At 43.5% G+C, this 26,003-nt stretch overlaps 1 protein-coding gene across 5 annotated transcripts in view; it reads right to left on the bottom strand.

The window, feature by feature from the left end:
- The window catches only part of LOC148018058 (uncharacterized), a 54,942-nt gene that overhangs the window by 10,801 nt on the left and 18,138 nt on the right, over positions 1–26,003 (bottom strand). For 3 of the 5 annotated variants that reach the window (XM_087661665.1, XM_087661664.1, XM_087661663.1), the window contains exons 2-8: positions 10,778–10,891; positions 8,554–8,622; positions 8,387–8,406; positions 8,191–8,243; positions 8,083–8,113; positions 7,792–7,873; positions 4,609–4,748 (exon numbers count right to left, since the gene is read on the bottom strand). In XM_087661665.1, the coding sequence (XP_087517791.1) occupies positions 4,609–4,748; positions 7,792–7,873; positions 8,083–8,113; positions 8,191–8,243; positions 8,387–8,406; positions 8,554–8,622; positions 10,778–10,891 (509 nt within the window). Of the gene's footprint in view, positions 1–4,201; positions 4,311–4,608; positions 4,749–7,791; positions 7,874–8,082; positions 8,114–8,190; positions 8,244–8,386; positions 8,407–8,553; positions 8,623–10,777; positions 10,892–26,003 lie in introns of all 5 variants that reach the window. The other 2 variants (XR_015687675.1, XM_087661666.1) reach the window with 2 other exon arrangements.

The following is a 26,003-nucleotide window of genomic DNA, read 5'->3' as shown; positions in this document are numbered from 1 at the left end:
CCGCCTCTACTCCGTCTACTCCCCCCGCCTCTACCCCGTCTACTCCCCCGCTTCCTCCCCCGCACTGACTGCCCGCTGCCTCCTCCCCCACCTCTACTCCGCCTACTCCCCCCATCGACTCCCCCTCCATGGGGAGTGTTGCTCCTTGGCGTGCCCCCCCCCCCCCCCCAACATTGTCTCTGCCTCACCCATGCCCGCCTGCTTTCCCACCTTCCGCCAGCTCTTCCCCCCCACCTAAACCGCCCCTCTTCTTCCGCCTATTGGCCTGATCCCTCGGCCTTCCTATCATAGGCTGAAAAAGGAAAAACTAAGTGGTGCTTAACTAATACTACACACCATCAGGACGGACAAATAGATGCGAATTGGACTACGGCGGTGTCCAACACTTCCCCCCCCCCCCCCCCCACCGTGTAAACAAGCATCCCCCACCCCCCCCCTCCTCCCCTCCTCTTGCTCCCTTCCCCTGCAGCAACATCCCCCCCACCTCCAACAGAGCAACAGAGTGAGTGGTAGGTCCTCAGCAGGGACGCACAATGGAAACCTCTGGTCAGACACCAGTGCACTCCACGAGTGCCCCCCACTCAAACACCTTGCGCATCATCCTTTCTAAGGAACAGCTCTTCGCCGTCCGGGCCACAAAGTTGGAGTTGAAAGAAACAGCGATCTTTGGTCAGGTCGTTGAACACTCCCCATCGAGGGCCCAATTGCGGGATTGGCTCCACTCCACACTGTGCATTGGCACAGCACAGATCAGGGAGGCAATCCTCATGGGCTGAGAGATCTTCATGGTTCGACTCACCTCTGCGGACGCAGCCCATGAGTTAGTGGAGAGCTCGCCCTATGCCTCCACGAAGGGGGTCATCTACATGGTTCCCTGGTATAGCGGCTTCACAGTGGAGTCTTTTGCACTCCACAATAGTTTTCTCAAACACCCAGTCACCCTACTTTTCCCTGGACTAGCAGTAGAGTACCGCCAATTAGTGGAGGACTTTGGTCGGCTCTTTGGCATAGTTTTTCCTGCTTCCTTCGCAGATGCAGTGACAGCTGCAAGAGTCCCAAAGGTACGAGTGGCCATGAAAGACACAAAAAGCATACCAAAGTTCCTGGAGATTGAGGCTGGAGGTCACTCCTTTAGGCAACAGGTCATTGTGACTGGGCAACCAGGGCAGTGCATGCCCTACCATGACTTTGGGCATCAAGCAACAGATTGTAAGCGTTTTGGGGCCAAGGCAGCTCCGTCAATAGGCCCACAGGTGGACGCTGACGGCTTCACACGGGTCCAAAGACGACAGAGAGGGAGACGGCAGGGGGGGCCATAGACAACCCCTCAAACCCAGCCTCGACAACAGGGGGCAGGAGGGCGAGAGATGCCCCTTCGACAAAGCACTCCGCAACCCGCCCCACCCGACAAGACCGCAATCCCCCACATCCATCACCTACACCATAGGCTACCTTACTTGAGATCCCATAGACCCCCCACACCCCTTCTCCCCCGTTTCCCATGCCCCCCCCACTGACTCTGGTCCATAGCCCCCCCTTCAAGGGCCACCAACACCCCCCCACACCCAACACATACCTCCGACCATCCCTCCATCCCCCGACCCCCCTCTTCCCCCCCACCACCCCCCCTGCCAAGCACCCCCCCTAATCCACACCCGTTTCAGGATATCCCTCCCAGACCCACCCCCCCTCCTCCCACAGGTGGAGATGAGCCACACACGCCCACATCCTCCTCAAAGCAGTGTTCCCCCTCCCACACAGCCACCAGCTCATTTTCCCTTGCCGCCCGTCACACTTTCCCGAGACAAGCACAGTTGTTGCCATAGGAGTTCGAGGTGCTCATGTTGAGGGCCAATTTGGAGTTGTCTGTTGTGCAAGAGTGCTCTAGCTCCTAGGTTCTTTTTGTCATTTATTTTATTTGCTGAGTTGAATAGTGTGTGCTGCAAGTTTATGTTCATTGCCCTATAGATCAGATCTACAGGCCGGTTTCAGTCACCCTAAAGGCCACATGTCTAGGTTGGTTGCACAAGGGGTCACACAATGACCTCATGTCCATGGTGGTGTCCAATTGGGCAGGCAGTCTAATGAAACAACCCCTAAATCATAAACAGTATGCCCCCAAGTTACAGCCTGCAGATCTGCCATAGAACAGTCTGCTGTCCACGGCCATGTGAGGCAGCCCATTTGGTGTGAAAAGGGACCTGCAAGATTCTCAGTCATGTAGATCCTAGCCTCAAGTGCATTACCCATAGGGCATGCTACTAACAGTCTAGTAGCCACAATCGACATCTACATGATATTTAACATTGACAATGGTTCACATGCAGTGCTAGGCCTAGAAGCCCTACCCAACTATTAGGTGCTTCAGCCGTTGGCCTCATGGTTGGAAGTCTAGGAGCTCAATGGAAGCCACATGAGGTGGCACATTTGGAAGGCTTGCTGCCAGGTAGTCTTCAGTGGGGAGAGCCCTTCAGTGTAGAAAACCCCATCGCATCTTTGGTCTTCCATCATACACTCCCTTGGCAAGCACTAGGAGCAGCGTCAGGGAGAGAGTCGACCTGGCAGAAACTAAAACTGTTTTTTCCTCTTTTTACGCAGGATTATCATAGTGTGTTTTTCATGTTATGGAATGGTAGGTGCACTTCCATCTTTCCTTCTTTCCCTCATTTGTCCTAAACCACATGGAGAGGCCTTGCTTTCATATGATGTAGAATTTTTAGCTCTGACCACCTTGTCAAGCCCATATACTTCTTAGATAGTTTTGGGGAAATTGTGGCAACTGAAGGAGAGGGAGATATAAAGAGTACCATTTGTTTGATCGATTCGTAATTTGGACACCACCACTCACCAAAATTTCTATGCAATCAGCTCAACCTTCAAGCTGTAAGGCAAGGTAGCTAGAACTCATACGACAATTTGATTTTTCAATATCCTACCATAACGGTGCCACTAACAAAGATGTCAATGCTCTTAGTGGAATCTTCGAGATCAATGCTTTATCATTTTAAAGAATCTCAATTACAATTACCTTTTGTAAACGGCCATGGCAAACAAGCCATCAATTCAGTAGGTTTCGGCAACTAGTGTAAGATGGACCTTGTAGTCAAAAAGCATAGAGAGTAAGGGAGTCCAAATGCCCAAAAGCTTGCTATCAAGAGAGATGGTGAAATTTGAAGTTTGGCCTTGCTCAACTCGTACTTCTATTGGCTGCACATGAATACCTTTGAGGAAAATTAAGTGTTGCCGAGTGCCAACTTAATAAAGTTGAATGACACAAACAAGTAGGGTTGTTATAACATCCCTTACGAATTTGGGGTAAAAAATGGACTCAATTTTCCATGCACTTTCTGGAAGGATTCCCCAGCATGAATGGAGGCCATGATGCAATCTAGATCATCATGGACTGATTGCAAAGATGGCCATGAAAAGCCATGATTTGACTGATCTCATTGTCAAACACTTACACAAATTGTATGGTTTGCCCAATGAAATCACTAATGATAGCAAGCCTAAGTTCACTAGCCTTTTTCGGTAAACTGCCTTTCACAAGTTAAAGCAAAAGTAAATAGCCACCAAAAGAGAGTCGAACCACCAGAATGAATCAAAGGCAGGGTTACCTTCCACAAATCAAGATTTCTTATAATCATAATGAGAACTTGGCTCTGAGATATAGCACATTTATGCTGAAACCATTAATTGCTTCAAGACTCAAAGGAGTGAAAATACATTCTGTAGTTGACTTATTGCACCATATAGAAAAACTATTACTACACAATGCGCACCAGCAAGTGGTTTGATTTGGCTTCAAGTTACTGCAAAGCATTCCAAATCACCAAGAATATCTACATATGAATATCTCAATTCACAGTAAAATACGTATGGGAAGTTGACAGCCTAGCCCACAGTAAAAAGCTGACAAGTTACTGCAAAGTATAGAAGATAAAATATGTATGGTAAGTTGACAGCCTAGCCCGCAGTAAAAAGCCTTTAGATGGTGTCTAAAGAATCGCAACATATGTGAGCATTTTATATAGTGCATAATAAGCACTGTATCCTAAGTATAGAAGATAAAATATGTTTAGGAAGTTGACAGCCAAGCCCACAGTAAAAAGCCTTTAGATGGTGTCTCAAGCATCGGCATCATAATAGATCATATATATGAACCCCAAAACAAAATCAAGGGAATGGGTAAAATTCTTACAGCACATAGACAACATTGATGCCAAGATAGAGAGATGGATGAATGTACACAGCTGCATGATGGTATAGCTAGGGACCAACCAGACAGGTGATTAATGGCCCTTGCCAGTCTGCCATAAGGATAATAAAAAACAGATTTTGATAGTGATCAAACTTAGAAAACTATTTGTGACAGAACCAACTATTAGGTTTGTTTACACACACACATTCAGAGTATACACTTTTCAATATCAAAGACCCAGATTGAATGGCCATTTTTTTCAGTAGAGTCCTTGTTTGTACAAGTTTGCCCATATGGCTCTTAATCTTTACGTGGCTCTCTTCTACCTCATTTCAAAACAAACCAGAATTCATATCTATAAGCAATAACTCCTGCAGCAAAACTGATGGCGTGCATTGTTCACTCACCTTTGTGCAAACATAGACATAATGCAGATCTGGATCATCTCCGGAAAAACCCAAGCCCAAACTGTCATCTTCTTTTAGTGGTACTGGTTCAGTCACCTCCCATGTGCACCGTTCCAGTGCTCTTTTAGAGCCGGGCTTGGCTGCGGCAAACTCAAGAACAAGAAAAGAAAAATAATGAATTCAATCAGCCTCTGTTCCACAAGCCAGCAACAAGTACAAACATGAATGCACCTTCTTTCATGTTGCTTAGTTTCCATCAAACACAGCACATTCTGATGAGAAACTTCACATAGCTTACAGCAATTAACAATCAGAAACACAAAATAACAACATTTAGTCACACAGGTGACCAGTGACGTTGCTTTTCATGAACAAATCAAAGGGTGTAGGAGCTCATGTATAACTAGGACAATGTGCAGAAAATATCACTTTGTTTCTAAAGCTTTCCAATAGGAAGTGCCGCTGCAATACATCAACAGTAGAATAGCCCTATCTTCAGGTGTACTTAATTTTCCACAGTTTTTCATATGTTGTTTCTACCATTTCGGCTGTCCTGTTAGTATACTGAACTTTGTTTGCATGCTGTGAAAACAAAGTTCAGCAATAATCAGCCTGCCAAGATCTGCAACAAAGGATCTTTACTAAATAGCAATGGAACAGCCAAAAATCTGCTCTTATGCATGCTTTCTAGTCACAAAAAATGGTCTGGTTGTGGAAGGCCAACCAGACTAGGCAAAGTGTTGCAGTGGGGCATAGAGTCCAAGGGTAGCAAGGGTACAATGAATGCTCACAAAAGGGCCTTGAGTCCTCTTTATAGGACTCAGCTGCCCTAACCCTAAAGTGCCCTTAGTGCATTCACACCAAGTCACTCATGACCCAAGGCTGTGAGCAATGTTGCGGTCACCCATCCTGGATATCCCAGGATGTAGCAATGTTCATCAGTTAGGTTTGAATGTGACGAACCTAAGTGATCCTTCCCATAAAGGAGGATACTGAAGCCGTTTCATAAGAGGCTGCAATCCTGAACAATATCACCTTGCAACATGTGCATCAGCAAGCTTTGAATGCAACTAACCTAAGGAACCCTTCCCAAGAAGGAAAATATTAAAACCATTATGGAGGAAGCTGCAATCTGAGCTTCCACCTTGCAATCATCAAGTTTCACATCAACAACTGCTTTCAGAGAAACAAGAGTCACATTTGCATAGCTGAACAATACAATTGTCCCCTGGGCCCTGCCTCTTCAATGGAAATCCTGAACAATGACGCTGACCATACCTTCCATTACCTTCAACCCTGCAGAATCATCGGCCCCTTCAAACACCTGGTCCTCCAGCCAATTTTCTACCAACCAGTAACATCATTATCTCAATGCACATTGTCTTCTCCTCCACTGTAATCTTGGCAGTATTATTTTCACCAGCTCAGTCACCTCACACACATGCCAACTTAGCACCTCCTACCTCACCACATTTGTCCTTCCCAAAGCCAAACATCATTCCACCCAGAGTACCTACAATCTACAAAAGTGGCATATCATCTATCTAGCACCATAGCGACTTAGGTGGCTCTCAACATTGCCACACACTGGCTTCAATTTCTTACCTACAATGTGCAGTCACCACATTTTATTGAACACACCCACATGCTCTCAAAGCTTCTGAAGACTAATTCCATCTCATATTTTTAAGACAGAATCACTTCTCCTAGAAAAATATCAATGCACTGCTTCTCACTGTGTCCTGAAAAGGCACTTTTCCACACAACAAGATCTCTTTGCAAGTTCACGTCATCACATGGGCTTCCCTTCTCTTTGTGCTCCTATGCCTGACCCCAATGGTAGACAATTTATCATTGCGCCTCATTCACACATCTCGTAAGTTTGTGGCCTCTTCCAAAGAATACTTGCACCTCCTTTCCCCTATTCTCCTAATCTCAATGCCTCATCTAGCCTGAAGTGATATATGCCATGCTGCTCTTCGTGGCCGAACAGTTCTCAGCTTGTGCCCCATCCTTGTCAATCACATTACTTTATGGTCATCTTTATCAAACAGACTGAACCTATCCTTCATTTTGTCATTGAAAGTTGTTCACATGTTGTTTCTTTTAGCCTACTGCACACTCTCGGCAACCACATAGAGGCTAATACCAATCCCAATTCCCACAATTTACATACTCTCAAATATGTTTTGGAGGCTAAGTTACTTGATTGCCTCACATCTAGCAAGTTGACAAAAGATGTTAGTCTTCAAATGGCAGGGAAGGATCCACATATCCATGGTCTTTGGATCAAAGGGTTCATCAATGACCAACTTCACATGAAATCAACCAGGATATTCCTACTCTTGTGATTGTTCTGCTCTTGTGGCCAAAGCTAGATAGTGATTAAGGACTCCCAAATGAAACTATGTCACCAATTGATATGATACTGAGTCAATAGATCCCATTGGGCTCTGCACCAAGGAATCCAGGAGGAACAGTCACCATTGGAGGAGTGGATCTACCCGATCTAATCAACCTCATCAACAACTTGGTGGAAAGAGAGACCATGGACATGGCAAAGACAAGCACTAACCACGGACGGGATGAGGAGCTCGATCTAGGAGGTCTCCTGACCGAAATCCAGCAGTTGATCGCCAATTACGACCTACATGCCCAGACAGACCAGCACGGCAGGACGCCCAAGGATGTCATAGCAAACCTAGAAGAGGAGAGGAGACTAGCGCATGAAGCTTTGCAAAGCCTAGTGACCTACAATCAGGAACAACAAGCCAAGAGCTTGCGGCAGAACATGGAAGTGCATGAAGAAGCTGCTGGACAAAGTATGCAATCCTGCATAAGGGACCATGCTGACCCACCAGAGCATGCTGTTTATGCTCCTGTGAGTGCAATAACTTTAGTTCCAAAGTCGCCTCCAATTAATTTGATATTCAAACCTTGTACAGTTGTTAACCAGCAAAGAACTACATGCTATACCAGGACCTAAGGATGCAAAAATAGGAGCATTGTAAGTGCATTTCCATCAGGAATTTCTACCAAATAGAAGAAATATTATTATCATGTTGACACTAATTGGGTCAATGCCATTCTTTGAAGCTGAACGCACATCTACATTTAACACTTTGGGAGATAATCAAATCAACAACAAACAAGTACATGAGTGCATTTAGGAACAATACACACGTAGCACGTGAAGAGTTGTAGTCCAGCTGTTATCGTGAGTCTTCAGATGAGACATGCGGACATGAGGGTCACCATATGTCACCTGCAAAATCAAGTCTACATTTCAATTCATATTCTCCTGACTTTTCATCAAGGAAAGACATAAACAAACACTAGAGAAATTTCAATATCAAACCAGTCCTCAGCAGATCATCAGCAAATGTCTCCACTACTGTAAAAAGCATGTTCATTTATAAATTATGTAAACAAAATGCCAACACCAAACGTAGACCTAAACAAAGCAAAACTTACCAACATATAAACTCCCCCAGGTTTTAGCACCCTGTGTTTATTGACAAAAAAGATCAGTTCTGTACACACTTCTAAGCAACAATGAGGCTTAAGCGGTTGGCGACTCACCTGCGAACCTCCTCAAGCATTTTTGCAGCACTCAGATGTGCACTTGTTCCACACTAACACAGAGAGTAGCTTCAGACTATAATAGATTTATTTGGTTCATTTGAACACCACATAAAATGATGATGCAATATGGAGAATTTAAGATCATTGCATGCAACATTCCAAATCTGCTGTCAGACATGAGAGAGTATCTTACCATAAGTGAATCAAGCATGCCTGCACATGGAGAAGTTTATAAAGTCATAATATTATTTGACAAATTTCAGTACAGGATTTGCATGTCATTAAAATATCAAGAGATTGATGTCATGGTTTTTCCAGCCATTTAAGACACAAACTTGGAACAAAGATAATGGATAATACCTTTGTCAATGACCGAATCAAACTCGTTATCTGTGAAGGAAGACATATCTCGGACATCCATTGCTAAATCTAATAGTATTTAAGCAAAACCCTCTTTGAAAGGGAGTGGCAGGGTCAGCTGCCCATCATCACCACCTCAATAACAGAACAAACAAGAGATACATCCAAAGAAATCTATACTAGTATTGGGTGAAGAAATGAATCCCAACACTCCAACAAAACCTCCCATCCCCAACAAAAACCCAAAAAAAAGGTTCATCTTTGCTTTCTTTGCAGTCAATAGCAACACAGGCTGAACAATGTTAAGCAGACATCAAGACAGCATTGTAGACTAGCCTCTAGGAAAACTAATTCCAACGGACAACATAAAGATAGGAACACAAAAGCTGACCTCAGTATGAAAAGTGAACAATAACAATGTACGTGATGTTTTCATGCTGTGAGAAGCAAAGCACAGAGTAGCTACAATGCTCCAAAACACCTCTAAGAGTGCTAAGGATCTCCAATGATGCCTTTGGAGTTGCTGCTAACACTTGGAAGGAAATATCCATCAACAAAACACCAGAAAACAAGAAAACAACAGTAATACAGTACCTGAAAATCTTTGCATTTATTAAAGAAACATATCTCATGTACAAGTTCTACCCAGAAGAGTCATAATCCAAGCTTAATGACTCAGCATACATGCAAAAAACAATAAATCCAACAGCAACCAAACATTGACAGTCCTGTAGGAACCAAATCTAGCTGCATGCAAAGATACAGATAACCTTGGGGGGATATAGCAGATCAAAGAATACAGCTTTACTAGACTGGTGAATCTACGAACAATCTCAAATAGGTCCTACAGAAAACTTCAATTCCATCCACATCCTCAACTATAAGATCAAGTAACTTCCACAGAAAACATCCATTCTCAGTCTCAAACCAAAACAACAGCATCCCAAGGATGGATCTTCCCTCCATAATTAAAAATCAAGGCTTCTAAGAGCCTGTCTTGCATCCACGCCTGAACTCATAGACAAGATGACCAAAACACTTACTCATATCTGTTAAACTATATCCAATTGATCTACTTTTATTTAGTCTTCTTGCAACATTGAATATACCCCCCCCTCCTCCTTCTCCAAAGAGTGTCTCAAGCACTCTTTTAGTGTTCAATCTTCATTCTCATCATGAATGGTGAGCCTTCAACCCTGCCTTTCCATCTGTCAATACTTCACAGCAGGAATAGGAATCAGCCAAATATAACCTCCTCCCCTTGTTGGTTGAAGGTCTTCCCTCTTGAAGTCTTCAAAGAAGCATTTCCAGCTTCCTCCATCACTTCATCCTCATCATCCCTTTCAAAAAGCAAGCTCCCTCTCGCTTGATCAAGGATCCATCAGCCTTTACATCATCATCGAGACAACCATGTTTTTCCAAAAAACCTTGTTTAATCCTCCTCAAGCTTCCTTCCTCTTATTCGCCCTCAAAACTTCATGTGTTACTCCCTCAAGCCTCCTTTTTATCAAGTGCTTCATTGTTTTACTATCTTCTGCTATCTTCTCATGCGTTTCTGTTTTTGGATCCCAAAACACCCCTTGCGCCCCCCCCCCCCAAAAAAAGAACCATGCCGCTCACTCATTCTGCCCTTGAGCCAAGGTATAAACCTTGAGAGCTCCTTCTGCACGCTGCAGTCATCCAAACTACTCCAATCTTCATTGTGAACATCAAGTATAACACCTGATCTATTATATGTCCCTCTGCACCATCAATGTCATTACAGAATCTGGCACAACATGTGCCTTGAAACTAATATTCAATCCCGAAAATTATCACATCCCTACCTATTAACACATGAAAATAAAAAAGCAGGTAAAATGTTATATACAATGCTTATGTTGTGTATAGCAGGCAGTCATCAAACATATTCATGCAGGTTTCGGCTTTCACAAAATTGTGTCAACTTTTGTGAGTCCTCAAATTCATTCTTAAAAAACTGCAAGTAAACCTTATCAAACGATCAGTGACACAAATACCTCGAGAAGTAAAAGCAAAATGCGGTCATTCCTTATAGTCTTTTCCAAAATGAGCAGTACTCTCACAACTACACTCCTGTACAGCACTAATTCAAACACCCCCCCCCCCCCCCCCCCCCGCTTCCCCCCAAAAAAAGTACATGTCTTTTCTCAGGGTAATGCCAAAAGAGAAAACTGCAGAGAAGGTAAAATCAAGCAGTGGATACATTTCAACTGAGAACAATCCTTATACTTCTTTTGCATTGCTTCGATTACAACTGTGGAGATGTCAATATTTATGATTTCCTGGTATCCATCCTTCACCATGTCCTCAGAAATCACTGCAGCACCAGTAAAACAAAACCTTAAGATCAACACAAGTAAACATGCTATCAAGAGACCTGCAGGCCTATATTGGTTTCATCAATGTGATCTAACAATGCGGGATGGTTCGAAGTCAAGGTTAAGGAGAAAAGATGCAGAACTTTAATAGTAGAAATGATCAACAAGCAAGCACACAAAGAAAGTATAACCAAAAAAAAAGGAATGGAGTCTACACAACCAGCATCTCTTTGTTTACAATCACCTCACAAACAAGGCTAGAGAGAACCAATGTTGTGAATGAGGTTCAAGTGTGCACCCAGTGCTCATGGTCAAACACTTGGTAGCCATTCTATCGAGGGAAATGAAGGGGAAAATTAGGGAAATGCAAGGCACTACCTAATAGAATGCATATTGCCGAAATCAGAGCAATGGCCCTTTGTTTTCGAGTATGGATTGCATGCTAGTTTGTTGTGACAGCAATGCAAATCTGAAGTGCAGGTCTGAATTTGCTCAATTTGACAATGAATTGGGTGTGCAAAGATCAAGACAAAGCATTGGAATTGATGCATGACCAAGGCTAAAGCTTTGTAAAGCAAATCAAATTGGTTTGAAACCGAGTTTTGTATAAATTTTGTTTGCAACGCGAACAATGTGGGACTAGGCTTTCTGTCACAAGGACATGAAATTTTGAGATGCTTTAATTTTGCTAATGGCATTTGATTGAGTTATTAATTAAATGTGCAAGGTTGTTTAGCACATGTGATACACATGGCAGTTATTTCATGGAAATAGGTCAAGGACCCTAAGGATGCAGTGGGTGTCAAAGGCAAAAGTTGCGATAAGTTATGCCAACTGGATTTTGGTGGTTAAAATTGGCAAAGTGTCCATGGTGAGTTGTGACACTAGGGACTAGCATTAATTAATTAATTAATGCTAGTCTAAGGGTCAACAAAGGTTGGGGGACCACTCTAGGTTGCAAATGGCCTAGCCAATTTAATTACGGATAGGCACATTTAATTTTGGGCATGTCGAAAGAGCTGAGATTAATTTTTAGCAATGTTTAATTCTGAAACTAATTTAATGGTTGGATAATGCTGGAAAATGGGTTTAGAAGGCTGCCACTTGGCAACAATGCCCATACAAACTGAAAAAAACGTTTTTGGGGGCTGATGAGAGGGATTCAATTCATTCAACCTACAAATGAGCGGAAGGAGATGCAGTTGGTCTGATCTGCAGTCATTGGAGGACCTTCTGAGGCAGCCAAGAGCAGAAGAAGACCAATTGGGAGCAGGAAACAGCAGTTCCAACCCTCCCAAGAGTTGGCAACAGCACATTGGGGCTGAAAAAAACGTTTTTGGGGGCTGGTGAAAGGGATTCAATTCATTCAGCCTACAAGTGAGAGGAAGGAGATGCGGCTGGTCTAATCTGCAGTCATTGGAGGACCTTCTGAGGCAGCCAAGAGCAGAAGAAGACCAATTGGGAGCAGGCAACAGCAGTTCCAACCCTCCCAAGAGTTGGCAACAGCACATTGGGGCTGGTGACTGCATTTTTGGGGCTCATGAGTAGCTATTGACAGCATTAATAGCTGTCTAGTATAGGCAACAATCAGATTTCAGACTTCCCCATGTGAAAATCAGAAATTTCTCTTTTGGCATTCTCTTGACTTCTCCAACTTGTGCTCAGTCATTCTTAGCATCTCTCAGAAATTTGGAGCAGATCTCGATCAAATTTCGTAGACAGCAAGAGGATTTGTGCAGTAAACCCTAAGTTTCAGCAGAATTTAGGATTGGAGAGCCACCTTGAGACCTATGACATCAGAATAAGGCATCATACACTAAAATCAGCAACTCGAATTTGTGAATTTTCAAGGATTTCAAATGCCCAGTCATCCATTGTAAATTTAGGGTAGCATTTGGCAAGTTGGGGTCCAATTAGAGTAAGTCTGTGAGTGCAACAACAGAAGAAGGAACACGAACAGAGAGACTACAAGAAAAGAAGAAAGAAATCTCCATTGAATAAGGAAAGAATGCTAAATACAGGAGGACTGATTAGCCCCTACACGCAGCCCACAACATCAGTGACAACACCAAATCAAGCTGATGATGACGCAACACCGGAGGCAGAGAAAGATGACAAAGTCGAAGTGTGCACCCACCAAGGAATGAGGAAGATGAATGGATGATCTGCCAATTGAGTGGGGAAGGCTGTAAATAGCAAAATACCCCCAAATCTAGTTGTCCTATAATTTGGGGCCAAAATATGGCTGACCAACATTTAATGCTGGTCTGACCAGCATTTAATGCCAGTAAAACGCCAAAAAATCTCAAAAAAATCCCAGAAAAGGTACACAATGTTTGGTAGGTAAGGTAGACTGACGTATGTAGAAATTGCCTAGAAAACACACGCAAAATCTTGACTAGAGGAGAAAATGCATTGAAAGGCAATAAACTAAGTGCTCTAGAATGAGCTACCTCCTTCGTCAAAACAAGCTCCTAAAGTCCTCATCTGACTTAGACTGATGCTCACAGGCAGGAGATGACAAGGCATGACAATCATGACTGCTAACAAATTCTTGGGTAAAATTTGAGAGCAAATGGCCCAATTTGTTTACTGATTATTAGACTAGCAAGGGGCTTTTGGATTAGCAACGAAGATCGAGAAACCTTGACTTATAATAAATCCATTGGCAATTGAAGATAAAGAAATACCGAAAGGGGCACCAGTTTTGGGACCAACAGGGTGTCCAATGTCCAAGGTCATTAAGGTAATGTTAGAAGTGGGAATGGCAACTTCAAGCTCGAAACATAGTAGACAATAGAGAGAGAGAGTGAGAGTGTAGACACAACTCGACACACAATTCAATTCCAGTGTGTAAGTAAGAGTACAAAGTGCAACCCTTAGTAATGTATCTCTATGTGTTTCATGAGTGCATAAAACACTGGGTTCTATGCCACTGCAATGGCACTCTAACTGTTAGTAAACAAAAAGTAGGCTCTGTGACAAATACACCAAGATCAGCCAACAAACTATTGAGCTAAAAATGCATTAGCTTTACTTAAACAGCCCCAAAACTTGCTTAATTAATGAAGAAACCTTGTTTATTTAAAAGAAACACGATCCTAGAGAGTTTTTGTGTTCCATAAGCACAAACCCATTTGGAAGGGCCCAAACTTTCTATAAATATGTATGCTGCCCTCCATTTAGTCCTCAATCTCATTTTTGCATATTTCAGGTGTTTCAACTTGCTGCCCACACCCCGTTCGCGAAGGACATCTCAGCCGAAGCTATCCATTGCTGTCTACATTAGTTGGCACCTGATTTCTAGCCCTCTTGACGCAACTTGAAGCTGATCCCAGCCAGGCAACTATTGTTCCTGCACAAACTTGCTACCGTACTGCCTACCACTTCATCTGCAACCTGTGTGTGGCAGTTTTCTCTCTCCTCCACTTATCGCCCAGCTTCTGCAGGCTGTCGCCAAGCTGTCTTGCCTACGTTTTTAGTCTTTCTCCTGCAAGTGTCCTACCTACGTTTTTAGTCTTTCTCCTGCAGGTTGTCCTACCTGCGTTTTTAGTCTTTTTCTCTACTGCAACTTGCGTTTTTAGTCTTTCTCTCTCCTCACTACTGCCTGCATCAGATCCAGCTTCTCACTATTATGTTTGCTGGTGTTCGACATCCTGAGGCTGCCTTGCTGTGATTCGGGATCCGTTCGGAGTACGACACACTCTCTAGCTCATTAACCCTGCCCTAATCCTTGAGATACAAGAGTTCAAGGTTCAGTATTCATTCACTGCATGGTGTGTTTGCTGCATGAGCATTGTATATTCAGCAATTATATCACTTCAGTTATTTTCTGTGTTCATTGTCTCTGAGTTACCCTAACCCTTACTGTGTTCTTTTATCAATTTGTGCTTTGTCGTACGATTGTTATTTGTGTTTCTGTGTTAAAGTATTTTTTTACACAAACATCTGTCATACAAATTCAACTGTAGTAGTGAAAGCTGCCTTGTAATCAACTTCACAAGACGATATAGAAACAGTATATTGTTTCTTGCTAAGCCAAGAAATGCAAGATGAGCCAAGAAAGAAACAGTTTCCACTTGTAGAGTAACATGAATCAAAATCACCAATCCAATCTGAATCAGTGTAAGCATGTAATTGCATGCAATCTCCCCTTGGCATAAAGCAATCCAAGAGTCTTAGTACCCTACAAGTAATGAAAAACGCACTTCACAGCTTGCCAATGTATTATACCTTGCTGTGCATATATCTACACAAAGCTAAAACTACAAACTGAATATATGGCCTGTCAAAGTGCAGCGATGCGGAAGCGTGGGACCAAGACTGAGAGAGAGAGTGAACACAGAGAGAGGAGAGAGAGAGAAAGAGACAGTGGAAGATGAAGATCTGCTGTATAAGGTGTGCTATATACAAAGATATGCAGATATATACACGGGCGCAATGCGCGGGACTACGTGTCTCCACCTCGACGATGCAACCTGCTGTCCACCTCGAAGTACACTGCAGTCTGCACGAATCTCCAGCCTGAAATCTGCAAACAGAAGTGTGGAAGAATGTGCAGAATGTCGGCTATAAATAGCCTGAAATAATGCGAAAAATATGACAGGTCGGCTGCATTAAATGCAGCCGACTGGTACAGTCCGACCAGACTGCCACGTGGCTGCCTGCGCCGTCAGGAACTGATAATCGCTAACACCCCCTCTCAGAGCTTGGGCGGGGCAAAAGCCTGAGGGATCTGGCATATCGCCGAAGTAGAGCCTGGGGAAGCGCCTTCGTAAACAAATCTGCAAGATTGTCCTCCGTCTTGCAGTACGCCACCGCTATGGTCTCATCCAGAAGCTTCTCCCTGACGAAGTGGTACTGGATCTCTATGTGCTTCGTCCAGGCATGGAAAACAAGATTCCGTGCCAAGGCAATGCAACTCTCATTGTCGCATCGCAGAAAAGTAGAACGAGTCTCGGGGCAGCCAAGCTCCTCCAACAATCTCCGAAGCCACACAGCCTCACATGTGGTGGAAGACGCGGCCTGATACTCCGCCTCAATATACGAAAGGGGCTACCGTGGACTGCTTCTTGCTACTCCATGAGATAACACCTGCACCCAAGGTAAAACAGTAGCCTGTAGTAGACCGCCTGTGGTCCACATCGCCAGCCCAATCCGAGTCGCTCCAACCTGCAAGTACAAGATCTGAACCACCTGTGCCAGCTAGATAATGAATCCCTAAGTCAGAGGTCCCCCTCAAATACCGAAGTATCCTCTGGGCAGCCTGCCAATGCACCGTTTAAGGTTCACTCATGAACCCCGCCAAGAGACCAACAGCAAAACAAAGATCAACACAAGTGTTGAGGAGCCAAATCAATGATCCAATCAACTGACGGTAGCGGGAAGCATCCGCCAAGGGAGAATCTAAATGTGAAGTGGCCTTCCAGTTCGGATCCATAGGAGTAGAAATGGTCCAACAATCCTCCATCGCAAAAGAAACCAAGAGCTCCTATACATATCTCTGTTGAGAGATGAAAATCCCCCTCTGAGACTAATAAATCTCATGGCCCAAGAAGAAGTGGAGGAGACCCAAGTCCGTCATCTCGAACGCCTGATGTAAAGCTGCCTTCGTCTCTTTGACCTTCTGTGCATGATCGCCTGTGACAATCAAATCGTCAACATACAACACAAAAAGCACACAACCAGTCTCGGAAGTGTGTACATAAAGCTGCGGATCGGCCTTGGAACGCCGATAGCCCAATTGTAACTGAAGGAACGAGTCAATCTTCTCGTTTCATGCACGCGGAGCCTACTTGAGGCCATACAAGGCCTTCTTTAACCTGTAGACTTGCCCATCTGAAGATCCAAAGCCAAGAGGCTGCTCTACATAGATCTCCTCCTTTAAGTCACCATTGAGAAAGGCCGCCTTCGCATCCAACTGATAAACAGGCCATCTCCTATGGCCAGCCAAGGCAAGAACAGCTCGAATAGTCGCCATACGAGCAGTGGGGGCAAAAGTATCATGATAGTCAATCCCTAGGCGCTGTGCAAAACCTTTAGCAACAAGGCGAGCCTTGTGCTTGTCCAAAGAACCATCACTAAGATACTTGGTCTTGAAGACCCATTTGACGCCAATCACCGTCTTATGCGAGGGGCGAGGCACGAGAGACCAAGTGCCATTCCTCTCAATAGCCTCCAACTCGGCTTCCATAGCTTTCTTCCATGGTGCGGACTGTAAAGCCTCCTTCACGGAGGTGGGCTCTCGATCCTGCATAACACAGGTCATCAAACAATAGTTAGAGCAAACAAGCTCCGTAGAATGTGCCTGGTGCCTCCGTGACCGTCGCGGACCATCTTGCAGTCCCCACTCCTCAGGGACCCCCTCAATCCCTGAATCTCGCAGTGTCACGGGCCCAAGGAGGAGGAGGCCGGACCTCTCCTCGTCGCGCTCCATCAGCTAAAGACTCTGGGATATCCATTGGTGCTAACTCCTCGGGGGTGACCGGTGGAACAGTAGACTCTGTATCGGAAACAGAATCAAAATCAAAAGGCGCTAGCTCCAAGGGAACTGTCTCAGGAGCCCAACTCTCCCCTAGATCTCCAAGAACGGGATGCTCCTCACCCGCTACTATGGCCGGAACCTCCAAGAACCGCACATCGCGACTGGTGTACACATCCCGCTTTACGGGATCATACAAGCGATAGCCTTGGGACTGAGAGCTGTAGCCAACAAACACCTGTCTTCGAGAAGCCGCTTCAAATTTATCACGATGAGTCTTGGGAATGTGAACATAGGCATCACACCCAAAAACCCTAAAATAAGAAACATCGGGCTTAGTCCCAAAGTAAGCCTCAAAAGGTGTCATCCCATCAATGGCCGAAGTGGGGGATCGGTTAAGGATGTGGACTGCAGTAGCCACAGCCTCGGCCCACAGAAATTGAGGTGTCTGTTGGTGCTCCATCATGGTGCGCGCCATCTCGATCACACTTCGGTTCTTCCATTCAAGAATGCCATTTTCTTGAGGAGTGTTGGTGTTAGCAAACTCCTGGTGAATGCCTTTATCTGCACAAAAACGAGCAAACTCATTAGAAACAAATTCAACACCCTTGTCGGAGCGCAAGGTCTTCAATCATCGGCCCGATCGGTTCTCCTCAAAGAGAAGCCAATCCTTGAAGTGGGAGAATGCCTCTGACTTCAACGCCAAGAAGTAGGCCCAAGTCATCCTGCTGTAGTCATCTACGATCAACATGAAGTACGAGCTTCCTCTCAAGGACTCGTTTCTCATAGGGCCACAAATATCCGTAGAAACAAGCTCCATCGGGGAAGTAGACCGCCGTGAAGCTTTGTTGGGAATCGCATCCCTATGCTGCTTCCCACGAATGCAGGAGACGCATGGGTACTGGCTCACCACTATGTCCGCCGGCAACCCTCGAACAAGCTGTCCACGTGACACCCTCCAAAGATAATCATAGTTGACGTGACCAAACCAAGCATGCCATAGCTCTGACTGTGTCTGAGAGGTAAGAAGAAGAGTAGGGAGAGCGGTAGAAGACGTCAATTTGTAGATGTCGTTCTCCTCATATCCTGATGAGAGAACCTTCCTTGACCCACGATCAAGGACTCGCATCGAATCACTGTCAAACTCCACCAAAAGTCCAAGTGAACAAATCTTATGAACCGAAAGTAGATGATACCCTAAACCTGGCACATGCAACACCTCTGAGGTATGGGTACCACCACGTCCATCTGGAATAAGCTGCATCTCACCCCGTCCTGCAATAGACACCGAAGAGCTATCTCCGATGAGAATCTGCCTATGCGAAGGTCGCAACTGGGCAACACCAAACTGATGAAGGAGTACTCCGCACGAGCATCGGAAGAGAGTTTGGACTCATCTCTTACCGAGGGCCGGTCAATCTCCTCCTATACAAGCTCCGCCAAATCATAAGACTCAAGGATGGCCAACATCATCACGCACCAGATGCGATAATTGTCGCCATCGAGCTTTTGATCTGAGGGAAGAGCCGGTAAGACAGGCACCTTCCAATCCATGATCATTTGGAACTCCAAGTCAATCTCTGTAGACATCTTCACCTGTAATGCCTGCACAAACGCAAAAGCGGCCCCCTCTGACTGTGAAAACGCAGCCTGCTAGGACTCTTTCTTCCGCGTCCCGAACCTTCTTCACCCGCCAGAGGCGATGAAAAAGTAAAACCTGCACTTGAAAGCTGAAAACACAGCCTTCCTCCTCTTCAAACAGCAACAAACAGCAGCAAATTCACCAACTGGACTCCTTTCCCGCGCGCCCACGCTCGCTTCAGCCTTGTTCCGATGCGCAGCCCTCCCGCTCGCCCTCGAACGCTGGAAACGCAGCCTTGTATCGCGATGGAATCTCCTCTTCAGGTAGGTTCTTCACTCAATCAGCCCTTCTTCACTGCTCTGATACCATGTCAGAGTGCAGCAATGCGGAAGCGTGGGACCAAGACTGAGAGAGAGTGAACACAGAGAGAGGAGAGAGAGAGACAGTGGAAGATGAAGATCTGTTGTATAAGGTGTATACAAAGATATGCAGATATATACATGGGCGCAGTGCGCGGGACTGTGTGTCTCCACCTCAACGATGCAATCTGCTATCCACCTCGAAGTACGCTGCAGTCTGCACGAATCTCCAGCCTGAAATCTGCAAACAGAAGTGTGGAAGAATGTGCAGAATGTCGACTATAAATAACCTGAAATAATGCGAAAAATATGACAGGTCGGCTGCATTTAATGCAAAAAATATGACAGGTCGACTGCATTAAATGCAACCGACTGGTACAATCCGACTGGTACAGTCCGACCAAACTGCCACGTGGCTGCCTGCGCCGCCAGGAACTGATAATCGCTAACACTTGTGTTACATAAATAAATGAGACATCCAACTGCTAGAGCATATGTATGAATGTCAAACAAATCATTGTCATCATGCAAAGACAGCTTGAGTCCAATCTCCATCAGTGTGGTAACTGGCTTGCAATCCTATAAGCCAGATCTCTCAAGTAGTTTACCAATATATCTCAACTGTGACAATCCAATACCTCTAGCATCATGAATAAACTAAATACCCAAAGAGTAATGCAAGCAGCAAAGGCCCCAAATCTGACATTTCAAAAGTTTGCTGCAAATTTTTCTTGAATGCTGAAATCTGATCAGCATGTATTACTATGAGAAAAAGATCATCCACATCAAGAAAAAGGACTGGCAAGGATCCCCCTCTTTGCATATGTAAAGAGTAGACTCTGATGGGCTACTAATGAACCCTTGGCTGAGTAAAAAGGCATCAATTTTTGCATAGCAAGCTCGTGGAGCTTACTTCAAACCATACAAAGCCCCTGAGCATACACTTCTTCTTGAAGTTCCCCATGTAAAAATGCAGTTTTAAAATCAAGCTCGTGCACAATCCAACCATAATGGGCAGCCAAAGCAACCATACCTCTAATGGTGGTCATACGGGATGTAGGAGCAAATGTCTCCTCATAATCAATGCCCTTCTTTTGCACATAGCCTTTTGCCACAAGACTTGCTTTGTACTTATCAATGGATCCATCCGCTTTTTTTTTCAGCTTATAGACCCAGTTAGTACCAATGGCTTTCTTTCCAACAAGCAATGTCACTAAATCCCATGTTTGATTCTTATAATAGAACCAAATTCAGCTTGCATTGCTGCCATCCAATGCACATTCTATTGTGCATCCTCAAAACAATCAAGCATAACAAACTCCATTGTATTAGCATGATCATGCAGACGTGCTTGTCTTCTAATACAACCAGCAAGAGGAGCATCCAAATTACTATCTTTTAAAGTCTACAAGTGCCATCGAGGCATTTGCCCAGCCTCCCCATTATGTATATGCTCCTAATGAGCCACAAGTTCAGCATCTTGCTGAATATTCAGATCAGCCTTAGGCTGAATTTCTGCATTGTTTTATGGAGCAACTGGCTGAATATTTTGTTCATTTAATAAGGCTCCAACTGTATCACTAAAGGAAATAGGCAGCAGCCCATCAAACACATCATTTGCAACTTGATATGTATCAAAACTAGCAAGAGATACTTCTGATTTTTCATCAAAAATCACATCCCTACTGACAGACTTTCTTGGAAATAGGATTATACAATTTGTACCCTTTGCTCTCACTGCTACACCCCACAAATATGCACTTAACAACCTTGTTGTCTAACTTCTTTCTCAATATTTTGGGAATATGAGCATATGCAAAACACCCAAAAGTACAAAAGTGGCCAACTAAAGGTCTACGGCTGTTCCAAGCCTCAAAAGATGAGACATTCTTCAATGCCTTGGTAGGGCACCTGTTCAAAATGTGACAAGCACACATAACTACTTCCATCCGAAAACAATGCGGCAGATTTTTAGCTTTCCACATACATCTAGCCATCTCCATAAGTGACTGATTCTTCCTTTTTGCAGCCCCATTCTGCTATGGAGTGTATGTAGTCATATACTGATGTGCAATGCCTTTTTGCTTCAAAAAATTATTCAGCAAAGAAGACATGTATCCCTCCCCTCAGTCCAAAAAGAGAATCTTAATCCGATAGCCCAATTGATTTTTGACAAGTGCAATAAAAGCCAAAACTACATCATACACCTCTAACTTTTTCACCAATGAGTAGACCCAACAAAAATTAGTAAAGTCATCAATGAAGGTGACCAAATAATAGCATCCACCCAATGACTTTGTCTGCATAGGTCCACATACATCCGAATGCACAATCTGCAACCTGTCTGTTGCCTTAAAAGCAACATCAGTGACATAGCGGGAGTAATAGTAGATGCCAGATAGACTAACTAATCAATCGAATGAGTATCTAACTCATAGAGTCCATCACATAATGTGCCAGTCAATACCAAAGTCATGAATTCCTTAACCCTGGCCATGCATTTGTCATCATAAAATGTGACGTGCATTCCACACTTTGCTAAAGAAGAAATGAACAACAAGTTCTTCTTTATTTTTGGCAAATATAATACATCCTACAAACAGAGAGTAGAGCCATCAATGGCTTTCAAGACAATCTCTCCAACATCTCTAATAGGATAAGATGCATTGCTGGCACATTGCACAAATTTGCCAACAGAAGTTGCAACAAAGGTAAACAAATCCCTACAAGATGTAATGTGCTTAGAAGCACCACTGTTAAAGAACCAAGTGATAGCATCCTCTGTAGAGCTGAATGCTCTATCTATCCAAGAGAAATCATAACTAAGTGTAAAAACAATACTGACGGTCAACAACAAATGACGCTGACTCTATAGCAGTAGTAATAGAAGGTGCATCAAAAACACACATCCCTGACTCCTTCTCCTTGGCAATTCGTTTCTTGCATTCTGTGATGTAGTGATCTCCCTTTTTACAATAATGGCATTCGCCCTTCTTGGCTTGCCTGTCCCCTCTACTTCTTGTTGCTCTGCAAAGTGGCTGAACTTCCAAAACTCTGCGGACCATTCCTAAACTAATTGCCCTTACCCTTCTGTCTAGTCATAAAAGCCTGTTCTGAGGCTACAACATCCACCCCACTGTTCTTCCTTGTTTGCTCTTCTTCTGGTAGCAAACTAACCAACTTAAGAAAGATAAGTGGCAGTGGAGAAATTCTCATTGTGAGATTCAAGGCCGTGTGAAAGGACAAATAAGATGCCAAGGAATTCAAATTAGTAGAGATCATTTGTGCATTAAAATAATACTCATCTACATTCATCAACTAATCACAAGTCTTGAATTTTGTTAAGATGATCCTACATAGCATCACCTTCATCCATCTTCACATTTTCAAGCTCCTTTTTCAAGAAAGAAATGCATGTCCCATTTTTTCCAACAAACATTTGCTCAAAGTGTAAGCCATGCTACTCTTGAAGTAGTAGCACAACGTATATGCCGAATTATGGACCATTGAACTCCAATGCAATAAGTGACAATGCTTGGGCATCCCCAGTGTCCCAAGCCTTTGGCGCAACTGAACTTTGGGGAAGTGGTTGAGCTGGAGCTGGCTGCTGACCACATCCTCTTTGGGGAGGAGTTGTAGGAGCCACAACTCCAGGACAGGCTTCTTCACCACTTACATACTCCCAAATATTTTTAGTAGCGAGCACATTCTTCATCATAAAGGACCACAAAGAATAGTTATTACCATCCAATCTATCCTCTTTAGATACATAAGTCTATACACCAGTCTATCCTTGATTGGCCATAGTAAATGTCACTCTTCCAAAAAGCACAAGAGTAAGAACCAAAACTGGAATAACCTGGAAATCTGCAAATTTCCAAAAATTACAGCATACACCAATTGTAATTAACCAAACGATGTCACACTTGATCACAAGTGTCCAATGTGCTGAAATTTCCACAGATTTCCATGAATAGTGTTGCTGCCCTATCTATGCAGAATACATAACAAGATAGAGAATGCTTCATGGAGTAAATCCCAAATCTCATAACCAAAACTCATAGAAACTCAGAACTAACTACATAGAGATATAGAAACATTGACTTTAGCACTACAAATTAAAGAATAATAAGTAAATCACAAAGAACATGCTGCAAATAAGAGAAAGACACGGTAGATGATGGCGCCAACTGTCAGATTCTCCATATATCCAGATAAATCCATCATACATCAAGCATAGACATCACAGATGATCAGATCCACGAAAATGACACACCAAAATGCCTCTTCAAGTCATGTTTTTTAACTGCCCCAAAACTGCACTTCATGAGGCACTAAACTTCATAAGACAAATAGGGGCTGCCTCACACATAAGACCAACATAACTAAGGTCCCACCATGCTAAGGGTATAATACATGATCCATAAAGTGAGAGACCATGACCATGGCTAACACCTGGCACAACCCGGTGGATGGGTGGTATAGCCATGACTCGAACCCTTGCATAAATCATGGTGTCAAATGCCTTATCCAAAACCTGACATATCTAATGAGAAAAATTATGCCTTACCCATAGCCTTGCACCATGAAGTAAGTCACAAAGAAAAACCATAAGTAGAGCCTCTCCAGTATGATACTTATAGCGTTCTGAATGGTTGCATAATCCCCTCAAGAAACAGTCAAAACAAAACATAAAGGCATCACATAGAGGCATACATATCAAGTATGAAATAAATATGATGGACAAACAAAGAAATAGATCTGACAGTGGTACATCAAAGTAACTCATGAGCTAGGAGGCTCATGAGCATCATGGCAATCTGTAGTAGAATGCTCCTGGTAATGTTGCTCATGTGATCCAAGAGGTAAAACATCCATGTGATGAATCTTATCCATTGTATGCTCCCTAATCTGCACCTGGTTATGAATATCATGCAATACATCATTAATATCAGCCTTAATAACATCAACATCAAAAGACCGATTTTCAGCATGACCAATCTGCTTAACACTCTGCAAAGCAGTAACCATTGCCACAAGTCTATGATACTCAACCTACATTTCATCAATTTTCTTCTTAAGAGCATTCTTTTCATGAATAAGTGCTTCCATATTTTCAGACACAAATGACTGCTGTAAAACTGCATATGGCCGAGATATAACCTGTGACATCCTATTAGTAATACCCACCCACTAATCATGCATCAAAGTAGTCAATGTAGCTCTCATTGAAGCCAAATCTTGCTGCATAAAAACAGACCCATCTAGATCGACCTCCATGTCATTCAAGAGTTGCTTTTCAACCTTCAGAAGAGGTTGCAAACGAGCATCCAAGAGTACTCTATCAGCCTTAAGCTTAGCATTCTCCTTAGCCAACAAATCAAGTTCACCATTGAATTTATCCTGCATATTAGCTGTCCATTCTTTGAAAGCAATTGAAGACAATTTACATTTAGCCAACATATCAGCATAGTCATCAATTTCCCTCCCTAAAGCACCCACCTCATTATCATGCAATTCCCTCAGCTTTGCCATTTCAATATGCATTTGTTCCCTTTTAGTCTTCATGCAAGCCAATTGCTCTTGCAAAGATTGCACTACATTCAACTTTACTGCACCACTAGCATGCATTTCAATCATAAACCGATGTAAACCTATCATAAAAGAACAAGCTTCCTCAAGATTTTGAGGGACATAAACATCTAAAACCACTTTCCTATCATTAGGCAAACTAACTGCCCTGCTGCAACGAATCCCTATGTTTAGGCATAGGCATATTCTCCATCTTGATTTTGGAGAATCTTACATTTTTCTTTGCCCATGTAATCACTACATCTTCATGAATATTTGCATTTTTGACATCATCGTTCAACCACTCTGAAATATCCAAAGGCATAGAAGTTGCCAAGGCATTAACATGTGAGATTTCGTGAGAGGAAAGATTCATGAACAAAGGATCCACCAAATCTTTTGCCTTATCATTTCCAACATCAACCGAAGCATTAGCATGAGAAAAATCTGTCATAGAGATCCATAAGTATACCATCCACCAATTTCTCCCTCTTAAACACACTAACCTTATCCATTTTTGGAGACTCCCAAAGAGATGGATGCATGGTCAGGCACACAACTTGCAGATGAGCATACAAAGCCGCCAACATAGATCTAATCCTACTTTTTGGCTGTTGTTTCCGAATAGTTGGTACATAGACCTCCTGCATCAGCTTATCATACAAGGTTCCAGGCCAATTAGGAACTCCAACATTTTCAGCATACCATAAAAAACCAAAGGTATCTTTTGTAATTACATCTGCCTTAATAAACAACAAAAACCTTTGCATAAACCACTTTATGAAGAATCTTCTTTTTGGATCGGCATGTCTCAAGACATATTGATTTCGAGCACTCGTAGCAGGTCCAAATTCCTCTTGCATGACTTCATCAATACACATCCAATGCTTTGGTCCATCATTGATTTGAAGAGGGAATACTTGAGAGGAGTAAACTCCGATTGACCACCAATTTTACCACTCTCTCAGATCATCAACAACTGTTGTTGGGCATGTACATTGTTACCCCAAGCATCCCAAGGCAACTCAGCAAAATTAAGCAAACCAATCTGCTTCAACCAGCCCCTAGTATTGGGATCATTTGTATCCATACAAATAGAACAATCAATCATTGGCGTG

The sequence above is a fragment of the Lygodium microphyllum genome, chromosome 21 (assembly GCF_053477565.2).
Source record: "Lygodium microphyllum isolate KBCC chromosome 21, Lygodium_microphyllum_v1.1.10, whole genome shotgun sequence".
NCBI lineage: Eukaryota > Viridiplantae > Streptophyta > Polypodiopsida > Schizaeales > Lygodiaceae > Lygodium > Lygodium microphyllum.
The sequence above is the reverse complement of the archived record's forward strand: the minus strand, read 5'-3'. Positions and strand labels throughout refer to the sequence as shown.